The 13,350-nt window shown below is 43.5% G+C and overlaps 1 protein-coding gene across 2 annotated transcripts in view; it reads right to left on the minus strand.

Moving 5' to 3' along the window:
* cacna2d2a (calcium channel, voltage-dependent, alpha 2/delta subunit 2a) overlaps positions 1–13,350 on the minus strand; it is a 105,769-nt gene that overhangs the window by 3,980 nt on the left and 88,439 nt on the right. The window contains exons 12-38 of one of the 2 annotated variants that reach the window (XM_049733436.2): positions 12,507–12,617; positions 11,584–11,662; positions 10,447–10,496; positions 8,586–8,675; positions 8,438–8,506; positions 7,794–7,868; positions 7,428–7,502; positions 7,275–7,346; positions 7,026–7,097; positions 6,846–6,907; positions 6,497–6,573; positions 4,806–4,820; positions 3,272–3,332; positions 2,890–2,987; positions 2,448–2,538; positions 2,281–2,343; positions 2,057–2,160; positions 1,890–1,988; positions 1,719–1,810; positions 1,548–1,595; positions 1,406–1,477; positions 1,183–1,335; positions 1,039–1,091; positions 734–789; positions 394–517; positions 218–327; positions 59–141 (exon numbers count right to left, since the gene is read on the minus strand). In XM_049733436.2, coding sequence (XP_049589393.1) covers positions 59–141; positions 218–327; positions 394–517; positions 734–789; positions 1,039–1,091; positions 1,183–1,335; positions 1,406–1,477; positions 1,548–1,595; positions 1,719–1,810; positions 1,890–1,988; positions 2,057–2,160; positions 2,281–2,343; positions 2,448–2,538; positions 2,890–2,987; positions 3,272–3,332; positions 4,806–4,820; positions 6,497–6,573; positions 6,846–6,907; positions 7,026–7,097; positions 7,275–7,346; positions 7,428–7,502; positions 7,794–7,868; positions 8,438–8,506; positions 8,586–8,675; positions 10,447–10,496; positions 11,584–11,662; positions 12,507–12,617 — 2,154 coding nt within the window. The remainder of the gene's footprint in view (positions 1–58; positions 142–217; positions 328–393; positions 518–733; positions 790–1,038; positions 1,092–1,182; positions 1,336–1,405; positions 1,478–1,547; positions 1,596–1,718; positions 1,811–1,889; positions 1,989–2,056; positions 2,161–2,280; positions 2,344–2,447; positions 2,539–2,889; positions 2,988–3,271; positions 3,333–4,805; positions 4,821–6,496; positions 6,574–6,845; positions 6,908–7,025; positions 7,098–7,274; positions 7,347–7,427; positions 7,503–7,793; positions 7,869–8,437; positions 8,507–8,585; positions 8,676–10,446; positions 10,497–11,583; positions 11,663–12,506; positions 12,618–13,350) is intronic. The other variant, XM_049733437.2, reaches the window with a different exon arrangement.

Here is a 13,350-nt window from a genome sequence, read left to right on the forward strand (position 1 = left end):
TTCTGTATTCACGAACTATTTGGAATCCAAATTACAAAAATGCTGACATGCTGCTTACCGTGTTGTTGTAGTCAAAACAGGTGGAGGGTCCTTTCCTATAGCGCGCCACTGTCATTTCTTCACACGGGTTCTCCTCCATAACTGGAAATAAGCCATTACGGAAAAAAACCCACAGCGATTTTTGACACACCAATGATGTTGTCGCACTAGAGGATACACTCCACCTCCTCCTGGGACAGCTTTTCAATCTCGCAGCCATTGCAGGGCATCTTCTCGGCTACCACAAACAACAGGTTGGTGTTGTTTAACCTCTTGGCATGGATCAGCCTGCACAGAATACAGCGCACTTGATGAAGTTGCGTCCTTCTTGACTGTGTGTGTGTGTGCGTCTACCTGGAGCAGTTGCCACAGTCCTGCAGCATGTTGAAGGAGCTGCTCAAGTTGCTCAGGTAGTACTGAGTCTGGATCATGACACAACTCCTATCCCTGGAGTCCAGTCCTTCAGCGCCTACCTCATCTGTAGGTGCCATTGGAAACACACGCACACAAATATGGATCTACTCACAAAGTTACTGGAGTTTAATTGGAAATATTGTTTGGTGTGTGCTGTGTTGGTCATCCTGAGTATACCACACACTAAGATAACTGGCACTTCTTAGAACACATTTGTCAGACTTTTTTTTCCTTCCCTTCATCAGATATGTGGTCTCACATTTTGAAAATCTGCACCCACCTGTGACAAACCAGCTGTGATAAGCCAGCCCATACATGATCTGCTGGAACAAGGACCTGAAGACAAGAAGGGACCAATATGTGTATTTTGCAGTCACTAGGACAAAGTACGTATGCAGCATATGATATTCAGCTATTACAAAAAATATAATAAAAAATATAATAAAATATGTCCCCTTGAACAAGATGTTTATTATTAGTGCTGTAATTTACAGTGGTGTAGAACTGCACTACAGTACTTTCTGATATTACTACAAGGTGGAGGTGCACCTTATGATGGCCAGGTATATAATCATGAAGTCTCACCATGCGGCTGCAGATGTCCACCAAGCGAGGTTGACAAAATCTGCAATCGTGGGCTGTGGATGTGACAATCAATACATTTAAAATATATGCAGCGGTGCCTCAAGATCCAAGTGACCTGTTGTGTTTAAAATATATTTTTAGTACCACAAAGACTCCTCTCCGTGCTGCTCCGGCCTCACTGTTGGGCATGCGCTCGCACACCGACTGGTAGTCAAACGACTGCTTGCGGTAGTAGAAGGAGTTGTTGTAGAGCGCATACATCAGGGTTGAGTCCACATCACTGAAGAACATGCCCACCTGCGGGAGAATACAAGAAGTCATGACAGAGGGGTTCAAATTAAACACTCGTGATGGGTCAAAACGCCACCTTATTCCAGTCATCCTTCTGGTTGGACATGATGAGGAAGCCACCATCGTCGATTAGGTAACACAGGAGGTCCTGCGGGGGAAAAACAATAAATGAACTGAGCTGGAGTGAAACACATGGAAAGAGTAAAATGGACACTCACGTCATTGTTGGCTTCACAGTCCATCTCGCAGACCCTGTTTGGCCCACACTGACGCAAACATAAAAGAAGAAGGAACAAAATGGGGACGCTATTGCGATCACAGTACATCCTGGACTGGCTGCCAATTATTATTTTTTTGGCATCCTCCTCAATATTTAACCATTTGCTTACCGTGTTAGGGCCTTGGCGGTTGTCTGTGTGGTTACTGGCAAGAATCTTGAACTTATCCACCCAAGCTTCGAGATCCAGTTTCACTCCGACAACTGACAAATGAGCAAACAAAACAAGACCAGCTTACTCTAAGTATGTTCAAAATGAAAGCCACGTTGCTCGGGAACGCACCCGCCGGTTTGATAGTCTTCCCCCCGACGGTGATGTCCACCGCCGAGCTGACCAGGATCCCAATGGTGTCATTCTCCGGGTTGAGCAGCTCGTCTCGGGCTGAGAGACAAACAAAAGTGAGAGGAAACAAAAAGAGCGGGCTCGGCGCCCAGAGGAGCATCATTCACCTGTACGATAAGGCGCTCTGAAAATGTAGCCCTTGTTGTCGAGACTGCGGCGGTAATAGCTGGCGTTAAACGGCTCGGGGTCTTCCTCCCAGCTTTCCGCAGCCCTGACATTTTAAGAGAGAGCTGTAAATCTCTCCGCTACTGCTGTGCTTGTTTCTTATCAAAGTGATTAGGCTTTAAAAGGGAGGCATGAAAAACACAGTCTTGATAAGAACGACTCTTACTTGTTGGGAAACACTCGTGTGATTCCCCCGTCTGTGGCAGCGAATACAGCCAGAAAACCGTACCTTCAAACACATAGGAATGTTAAAGTGGACAGATTTCTGGGGATTTTTTTTTTTTTTTATCTGCCTACGTCTGAAAGAGTCTGAACGAGGTATCGTGCACTCACGTGTTCAAGTCTTTATTCTTCCACACTTTGTCCACCAGCTGCCTGATTATGCCCGTGTCCAGAATCAGGTTGTGAAGCAGCAAATTGTCGCCTGAACAGGGCGACAAATATTAACATGAATACCAAGTGGTCAGTCTTATTGTTTCCTAAAGGGGGGGGGGGGGGGGGGGGCTTTTGTTTTATTAGGTATGGAGCCCTACCGCACAAGTGACTCATGAAAGCAACTGCACAAATGTCCTAAAAAAAATATGTCCAATATTCACAATCCCAAATCTTCTTTTGTTTACTTTCCAGGTGTATGGATGGTGATTTATTTTTTATAAGCCAAGTAAATGGTGAATGTAGGCAATTATAAAACAACTTGGGGGTTAGAGTCAACTACTTGGTCCCTTGACTAGTTAAACTTTCAGTTAAAAATATCGCAAATGCAAAATCAACTGACATTGCTTGGAGTCGGGCGTCACTTTCTCCATAAGGGCGATGAAGTTGAGCAGGAATTCCGTGTTATTGCTTGACAACTCCAGATCGTTGCAGTATTCCCTGAGAAGGGATAAAAATAAAAATAAAAATAATGAAAACTGCTCCAACCTGTCTGACGTTTTGAAAGTCCCAAGACAAATCATGCAGCATCACAGAAGTGGCAGCATGCGCGGAGGGTTGTACTTGGTGACGGTGAACTCTGATGACACAAAAGCCAAGTTCCGACATCACTCATCAGTGATAATGAAAACACTTTAATGCAATACACGCACACACACAGACACACAAAATTCCTGGACGAGATGTGGCGTAATGACAACGAGGAGCGTTCCACACAAGGCTACCTGGGAGCAATGAATATATGTCCTTCAGACTCAAAACTGTTTGGCAGCAGTGACTCAAAATCTGAAACAGAAAGGGGGAAGATTATCCGGGAAGGGGGCTGAGAAAGTGAGGGACTTGCAGCTGTTCGGGGGACGGAGGGCGGGTGAACACAACGGGACTTTTACCATAGCAGCGTTGAGGAATCATGGGAAACACTAGCGTTAGCCAATATGGTGCCTCAAACAGAACCTGACCTTAATGGATGAACTTTTTTGTTTTTTGTCATCATGATCAAACTTAACAGCATTTGAGATGTCTGAGAAGTGACTTCACTCAACGTGGTGTCAGGAAGCGACTTCTCAGACCCGCACGTAGTTGCAGCGAGCGCTGTCAAAAGGTCAGGCAGGCATCAACGTGGCCAACTCTTGCAAGGGTCCTGATGAAGGTGTGGTCGCCCCTCAGACTGCCAGGGCAGGGGGGCTCGGAAGGACACGTAATGGCAGGAGATGCATTGCATTGTGAAGGGCATGTTGAAGGGCAACGCTAAGCAAAATTGATTCATTAAATCTCATCTTGTCACACTCAAGGTTTCGCTCCGTCAATGGGGTGCCCAGGTAGTCTCCGCCCACAATGCCATGCATCATCCCAAGGTCGGGGTTCGCTTAGGAAGCGTTGGGCCGTGCGTCTGGCGGTCTGAGGGGTGAGTCAGGGGTGTGGCAGAAAGGGTGAAGGGGACAAGCTGATGAGACGGGGTTTGTAGAGAGGGACGACACAGGAGCTGACATCTGAGACGTGGACCGGGACACAGATCAGCTTTGGAGGAAGCCTGTGCTCAACCACAGTCCTACTTGGCGACCGATGCTAATGCTTAGTACGTACTTGTATATATTGCTTATACTGCTTTCTTCCCACATTGGAGCGCTTAGGCAAAATATTAGCAATTTCATAAACTATATTTATCTCTAATAGAAATGTGATGAGATACATTTAACACTGAGCAAATTATCTTGATGAAGTTTATTATACAGAACTCATCGTGGACCATATCAGACTGTTACACTGTATCTAATAAGCTGTCTAATATTAATTACTGTATTTGCAGAGGTCAACAATCTAGCTGCCATATTGCTAATTTGAGGTCATTGATATTAGAATGAACATTTACAGATTAGTGACGCCGTAAGAAATACACAGACAGGTAAGGGAGAAGAGGATGCAAAGAAGAGGTGAAAGACAGACAGGAGGAAAGGAGCCATCCATAGAAGGAGCATGAACATCTGTCTTCACGTTCAGTGCGTCGGCAGCAGAGGTGAACTGAGAACTGAACTTTTATCATCATGTCACGAAGGGTAGGGGCTGAGGTTAAAAGAAGAAGAAGAGGGTCCTGGGGGCAAAAACAGGCAGGCAGACAAGGGGAGCCAGAAGTTAGGAGAGAGAGAGGTGGTGGGACTGGTGGAGGGAAGGGGGTGGGTTCAGGGTGAGGGAGGAAGCAGGAGGCAGGAGGAGGAGGAAGTCGGGGAAGAGGGAACGTGGACCAAGATGGAGTATACTTGCCCTGGATGTATGACACTGTGTGGATCCATCAGAGAAGGAGCAAGAAAAGAAACAGGGGGTCGGGTAGGAAGGGGTTTTGAGGGGAGGGGATCACAAACAATATTTTATTCAATTTATTGCTTGAATAAAAATATTGTGTTCTTGAAAGAAAAAAATAAACTATTGAAATCATACAACACAAAGCGGGATGCACACATAGTTGGCCTGATTTTAACGTTCACGATTCATGTCGGCAGAGTATCGGATTATCCAACGATTATCCTGATCGTGTTTCTTGAGGTGTGGTGAGTAGAAAATGATTTTCATAACAACAATGTGTTTAATGTGCCCCCTACTAGTCTAACCACGGCATTCAGATTGTTATTGTGTTTGTGGAATACGAATTATGCAAATGATTCCATTCTTTTCCTCCCTCTCAGTGGACTGCCATTTTGGCTAATAGCGCCCTCTGTTGTCGACTCAAAGTGATGTCACAGCTGCCCTTGGGCTCGCATTATAAAAGTCATGAGATCAAACCAGAAAACAAGTGAGCATAATACAGCATTTAGACAAGTGGGGGCACAAAATGCATATTCTTGCTATTAAAATGTTGACATTGATTATCAATTACCATTATGGAATGTCTCTGAAAAGATAATCCTGAACAATTATCACGTGGTGTGCGTTAAGAATAATTTTCCTTCCTTGATCTGCTCTAAAAACATTCAGGGCTGGAAATGTCAACACTTTTCAATAATTACAGAAGGATATATATTTTTTATTATTTATTAGTATTATTTCTGATTGTATTTCCCAGCTGTCTAGATGCCCCGTGGCACCGTATCAGTGTTTTTCCTCTGATTTTAAACATTGCTGAAGATATTAAAATGAATATGCGTGTACCCCGCTGAAAAGAAATAAAGACCAAATATCTTATTTGCTGGAGCAAATGAGAAATACAGAAAAAAAGGACACAATTATTGTGGGAAAATATCAAGAGGAAGTACAACAAAGAAAGAATGAGAAAGACAACAATGTGTCCCCATTCGGACCCACAAAACCCAAACTCCCACAAATGAGCAGCCCGGCACTCGAGCCTTGTGGGAGTTTATGTGCTGAATGATTCCAAAGCTCACACGCAAGTAAACAATGTCACACATACAACAGAAGGCAAAGAAAATCATAGAAGGCACCAAAAGGAGGTGAAAAGCATGCGTGTTTTCACAACTCTCCCCCCCACCACAATAGTGGAAGACATACGCTTCAGAATCATTTCTCGGTGGAGAAGAGGCGAGAGCATTTGGCAAGGAAATCATAATAAATAAAAAATAATAGCACAAAGTCACCATTATTTTCACCGGGCGTCACATAGCTTTCACCTTTCTGTCTCTTCAGTTCGTTTTTTTCTTCAGCCGAAGCGAAGAAAAAACATCACTGTTTTTTTTTTTTTTTAACAGCACAGCATGGAGACAGGAGGAAGGAAGGGTGAGGAAGAAGGGATACTCAGATTGGATCCAACCTATCAAGGCGCATCGAGAGGAAGAGGAGGAGGACGAGGGAGAGAAAGGCGAGTCGCTCCGTTCCCTACAATGATGTTGGAGACTTCGCTGGATAAAGTCCCAAGTGAACGACTGAGCGAGAGTGGGAAGAGAACCCAGCGAGAAAGAGAGCAAGAAGAAGACTGGTCTCATTGGTGGTGAGAGGGTACTTACACTGCACCTGCAGGATTTGGTCACTAAGGTTGGCTTTGATGTGGTTCTCGCTATATGTTGGCAGCACCAACCCTAGACTGAGATGCACAAATATTAGAAACACACAAAAGCACACTGCACGGAGAAGTTACCAGAATTGCATTAGCACAGATTAGCGCTAATGTCTGATATTTGTTAGATATATATTTTTTATTTATTTTTATTTTTTTGGACACTCGAGGCTCAATATGTAGCCATCCCCTGCCGCTAATGTTCATGGTAACAAAAGCTGTCCTCAGCTTCGTGGCAGGAGGCTCATTTCTACCGATTCCCAAAAGGTCAGCCCAGTATAAATAAATGGCCTGGCTACCTGTAGTCCGTGCCCTCCACCGGTGTCCACGTGTACGTACGCACGGCCCCGTCAATGTACCTCTGCGGATAAACACAGCATGGTGTCACATGGTGTCCCGCCCACCGTAATTGGCGGAAAAGGCATTAATGATGGAACTGCTTTAAAACATGAGCGAGTCTCGGCGTATTGACGACTTGCCTCATCAACCGACTTAATGAGCGTCTTGATTTTCCTCTGCCCGGATTTGCCATCAATCATTTGTCTCCGGATCTGAGGAGGAACGGAGAGAGAGACAGTTTAAATAACATGAGATGTTTAAAACTGCAAAATATAACAACCAAAATTGATTATTTTAATGGGTCAAATATGTGCTGAACATACAGTGAAATGCTGAAATGCAATGAAATGTGAAAAAATGAGATTATGAATGACGCATATTGCTCTTACCTCCTCCTTGTTGGTGTCCTCTAATTCCGCGTCGAGAAAGTCCAGAGTGACGGGCTCCCTGAAGTTGATGATCTGCTCGAGGGCACAAATGCGTTAAAATAAATAAACCATCCAATTGAGATTCTGCAGTTCTATCGACGCACACACACATACCTTCGGTCTCAGGTTGGGATGTAGCAGCACATAACCGTTGGGATCAGTCGCAAAAGTGTAACCATTGGCCCCAAGCTGTGTGACCCAAAAAAGGTGACGACATCATCATTCACGTGTAAAGACATACAGTACATTACTGTTACTACAATTTGCTTTTATAGGTGAACTCAATTGACTTTTTTTGCACAACTTGCTGTTCTGTAACCATTTTGTTGAGACATTTGCTTTTGAACTGCTTGTTAGAGAACAGAAAGTTGAGCATAAAAACAAATCCAAACAATGAACAGTTAAATTAAGTTCACCTCTTCATCCCTAACGTTTTGTGAGTAATCTATACTAAAGTATTTAGGTGTCCATCATGCTCACTCTATACGTGGGTGTCTTCTTTTTGATCTCGTTGATTGCGATGTCCACACCCATGACTCCGAGGATGAGCTGGTTCTATATAGGGCAGAACACACTCAGTATTAGACTGAGCCTGAAGAAGCTTTTCTAAGTTATCGCTACGGGCCACTATCTGATTAGCACCTACTTTCGCTCTTATCATTTTTATCTGCTTTATGCTTCGGTGATAAGCTCAAAGTAAATACTGGGCTTAAGGATGCTGAAAGACGCATTCAAAGTGCCGTCTGGGTGATAACTGTAACGAGAAGGTTGTTTGCAATGACAGCTATTGCCTCAGGGAGGCGCTGTTAGCCTGGCGCACAACAACAGCTGGCACTATAAGGCTGGAGCTCATCGCCCCCCCCCCTCCCTCCAAGTACTCTATGTTTTAAGAAAGGCAGGTAGAAATGTAGTTAAGTAAGTAGGTTGGAAGAAAGTAATGTGCTGTATGTAGGTAAGTTGCATATTAGTTAGTAGTTAAGTCGGACTAGGGAGGAAACTGAAGCAGATGGATTAATCATTCTGAGAGGAATAAAATGTATCGGCACAGTTTTAAGCGAATGGAAAAAAAAATTGGTGAATTTTTTTTTAATCCAATTTTTATCCAAGCTTAATGTCATGTGTACCTGCGCGCTTGAGTTATCTGCAGTGAGGTTGAAGACCGGCATGGTCCCTGTGATTACCAGACCCAAACCCTAGCGCAACAAAATGGAACACCATCAACAAAGTCATGAATTCATCTTAAGATTCTTTCTCTGTGTGTTTTGCCCTCACCAAAGCATCCTGGTAGACATTGGTCCACTGGACCTGCTTGGCTTTAGACCCGGCCAGCACCATGGGTCGCCCCAGGACATCCAGGTACTCCTGAGATCACAGTAAAAACACAGCAGCGCAGCGGTAAAACACACACGCTTGACTTTTATAGAGCTCGCCTTGGCGTTAAAACAAAACAGCCTTCGAATATCCATAAAACCAGAAGGGCTTCTTTGCCGGGTAGCCACATAAAGCAGTGGGTCATCGACAGCGCAAAGCTTCAACAAGCCACTCAAGGCTACAGTTCATCATTATGAGGGAGCTATTAAAAACACATTAAGGCATGATGTGCAAACAGGGCCAGCCATTTTCCCCAAAGGCTTGAATGTCAACGCTGCTGGCATTGTGACAAAAGTCCCGCGGTGATTGTGAATTGAGGTGAGGTGTTAGGAATAGAACTGCTGTCATATGCTGAGCTCTCCTTTTTAACAAACCCAGTTAGTGGAAAAGTTGACATTTTGTTGGGTTGTATACATATGCAGTGGTGTCTTATTATATTGCATTCTATAAAAAGACATACGGTTCAATAGATTGCATAGACAAGATGGTGAAACTAGCGTTGACTTTGTGATACCCACCAAAATGATAGTCCTGATATAGAACAACAGCAAAATACAGCATTTTTTTTCCATGATACAATAAATGCAAACAAAAGAAATATGATTGTAAATTTTGACCTTTGCGCACATTGAAATACATGTGAGCGTCATTTCCGGGCACACGCCTGTTTCGGCGTCAAGCTCCTGACTGTTTGCTTTCATCGGCTGGACGGCGAGACGCTGACAGGCGTAACCTATTCTATTATTAGCTCGATAAAAGTCTGCTTTAACGCGCCACGGGGAGATATTCCATCAGGACAGTGACAGTCAGACCTTTTCACGGGATATAGGGGAAATTTTACGCCTGGCTAGAACAATCTAAGGCACATAAAAATGATAGCGAGCACAAATCTGTCGCGCAAAGGAGCAAGAGCCGTACAAAGTCACAGCAGCCATGCTCGGTGATTAGCGGCCATTATCTCCATAATATCTTACATCACGCCAGGAAGTCTACTAGGGCAAAGATAGGATTCTGAGAATAATGCTCCTGTTTGATTGACACTGGCAGAGAGGTATTGATAGATGCTCGTAACCTGCAATAATTGGGCTTCCTGTTATAATAGATACCAAATTTTGTGTTGATTGTTAAAACTGGTGGCGACTATTATTATTATTATCATCATAAGGCATTTTTAACTTTAGGATAATCCACAAAATAGTGGATAAAAAAATAAATGGAAATAATAGAGTTTCACAATTTAGTTTCGCCAATCTAGGCTAATACCTGCGTCTCATTTGGGTGAATTCGCTAGTAGAGGGCAGTCAAATTGCAAACTGGAATTTGTCCAAGAATGACAAAGTGTATTTATTTGTGGGAATAGTGAATTCCAAGATTAAGATTTCTAGCCGTCTGTCACTGTTGACAGTGTCGTGTTGGGGCATCTGCGGCTCCAAAGGGTGTTGGTGCGCGAGTCCAATTCTACAGCTGCAATGAGCTTCTCCACAGGGCCCTCCATGCCTCAAGCGAGTGAGAGGGAACCCGCGGTGTGTGCAAAGGGGTGAAAGAAAAGATTCTCATCAAAGAGAAGTCAGAGCCTAATTTATGTGAATCACCATAGCTCCCCTTGTAAAGTTATCCACCTGAGAAGACTTTGTGTTATAAAGCGCCCTGAGGCATATCAGCGTGCCGTAACCATTGAGGGGAACGCAGCAGCAAATGAGCCTCTTCAAAAGTCATCTTCATTCATTTTCATGAAGTACTGTTGTAATCTTGTAAATCTCACCTGGGTGTTGATTCGGATGGCTCCGATCGATGGGATTTCAAAGTAGTAACCTAAAAATAAAAAGAAGACATGAATACTAGTCACACGGTAAGCTCAACCACAATATCGAGTCAAAGAATTGGGTTCCAGACATACTGTTGAGCCACTTTCTGAATTTCACTGCGTTGAATTTCAATTTTAGCATAAGCGTAAACAAATGCTAATTCAAAATTTGCTTTTATTCCATCTGTAAAAAAAAAAAAAGGCCAAATAATCTGATATCTGCAAAAGATTATTCCAAGCGATTATCCTGTTTGGTGGGGCGTGTGTGTGTCCAGAAGTTAAAACTCGGAAAGTGTGTACGCTTCTTTACTGTATCAGCTATGTGCAAGACACAGACATTGGTCAGCTCGTATGTCAAGAATCTGCCTCTGTTGGAGTCAGATAGCAAAATAAGTCGTGAAGAGGACCCTTCCCGGAAGAGACGCGCCCGTCTGTGCTATTGTTTTATGTTGGCGCAGACATTAGTGGCACACTAATCGCTCCGGAGGTGAAAAGCCAAGCAATCGTAATCCTTGGCACTGGGCTCAGCCTGACACGGAGATGACAAGCTAATAACCCTGCAGGCAGACACCGTTCCTGCTAATTAATAATGTCTGACGAGATATGTCTGAAGTTTCCCAAGACTTCATAAAGGAGCTTTAAGAATAAGTCGAGACAAACAAGACACGTCAAAGGGAGAACATTTAAAAATATCTGAGCTGAGAGGAAAGAAGGTCTACTTTGGAGTAGTCAGAAGTACAACTTTCTATTTTTCCAGTTTATTCGTTACTAAAATTTAAACTTGATTGCTATTAAAAGCTTGTAGATAATGCATTCATAGTTAAATCACATTGTGCAAATTAAAGGTAAATACTAATTCACGATCAATCGCCACCATCGTAAATCTGGGTATAAAATCGGTAGCCAACATTAATCGGTACCCAAGACAAAGCCCAATAAAAAAAAAAAAAAAAAAATTACACCTTCTGATAATTACAACAATACATCAAATATGTAGTTTTTCTAACCATTCATAAGATGGGAGGGTCTTTGCATGAATCTCTGAATCTAGAATCAATTCCTAAGAACATTTCATGAGATAGACTCCATATGTACCTTTGTTGGCACAAGCGATCCACTGCAGTGGGGTGACGTCATAATTATGCTGACCCACAGAGAAAGTGAACACACGCACCTGCAGGGAGAAAAAATCTGCAGTTGAAGATAAATGATCAAAATACATATATATCAAACTTGGAATCATTCATATTTGTATGATACTCTACTGTGTCAGTAACATAAAGGTTGTTCAAGAAAGCAGTCAGGTTGCAGGTTGACAAAGTTGCTCAATATTATCATATAAATACTTTATAATATATATTATATATATTATTATATAAACAAATATTATTATTATAAACAAATGTCGGCTGAATGTTTTTTCTTTTCCCATTAAAATACACCAATTTTCACCAGGATACACATACTTGGAATGAAATAAAAAAAAGGCATGTTGAAGCCCCCCAAAAGGCAAAATAATATTCAACAGTAAATCCAAGAGTCTTTTTTGCTAAATATGTACAGAAAGATACCTTAGGATCCAACACACCTGAATAGAAAGCATTAGCTTTGCTGTCATGTGCCACAAACACACAAATGTGGAGTGCGATTAGATTAGCCTACAAGACGCCTCTTGCGCGGCTGCATCACAAAGAACCGCGGCAGCGCTTGTCGGAATACAGATTATTATTGTATGACAGTATAGCTGTCGGTGCACAAGTAGATAGTAATGGATAGCGGGATAAATGGGAGGTGGGAACACAGCCGCCGACTATTGGCTGTAATTTTTTTTTAACAGGCTTTTCGTGATAAAGCAGCTAATTGGTTAGCGGGTCAAAGCTGTTAACACCGACGGCGATAGCGAACGAGACAAGCAAAGACAAACACAAACGACAAAGCCGGGGAATAATCGACTCGTGTGCCGATGACGCAAGGTCAGAGCATAGAGACATTTAGGGACACCACATGAGATCCCTGACCGTTTTGTTGGGCCAGTTGTACTTCTCGAAGATTTCCTGTGCTCGATCCTCGCCGCCGTCTGTAAACATCATGATCATCTTGTTGCAGTTGGCCCTCGGAGCGCTGCTCTCCTGTGTCCAGGAAAGTAAGAAATGCAGTTGAGGTGATTCAAAAATATTATTCAAAATCTGCAATGCATTAATCTGAAAAATCTGCAATGCACTGAATCCACAAAGACCAAAGAGACCACTTTGTAAGCACAGTTTCCGCATCATTTTTGTTCTTAACATTGGATTTAGTCGCAGCCATACTTCTGCCGGTGCAGCAGTTGCCAGACTCCGCTGCCAGCCATCTGACAAGTCCCTAATAATGATAAATAATATCGCCACAATTACATATTTGATAGGGCTTCTGCCACCAGTCATAAGAGCAACGATGGTGCAGACAGCTATTAAAAGGGCCGTTTTTATTTCTTGCAGTAGAAGCGTGTGTGTGTGTGTGTGTGTGTGTGCGTGTGTGTGCGTGTGTGTGTGTGTGTGTGTGTGTGTGTGAGAGAGAGAATAAGCCACACTTGGCTGTGTGCCTCCAAGCCAGCAGAGGAATATAAAGAGAGGCTGATCTCTGCTGGGCCGAGCTCATCAATCATCCCATCGGAGCCCATTAGGGTGTTGGCTGGCTGGAGTACACGGCAACATGTGGAGCTCGGAGAAAGGGGCGGGGTGGTGGTGGTGGAGGGGGGGTGGGGTGGGGTGTTGTGTGTGGGGGGGGGGGGGGGTTGCACCTGTGTCACCGACATAGCGATGAATAAAGACACGCACACAGGATGAGAGCATCACTGTACTTCAAAATCAGTTAGAACTGATT

Source organism: Syngnathus scovelli, chromosome 11 (genome assembly GCF_024217435.2).
Source record: "Syngnathus scovelli strain Florida chromosome 11, RoL_Ssco_1.2, whole genome shotgun sequence".
NCBI classification, from domain to species: domain Eukaryota; kingdom Metazoa; phylum Chordata; class Actinopteri; order Syngnathiformes; family Syngnathidae; genus Syngnathus; species Syngnathus scovelli.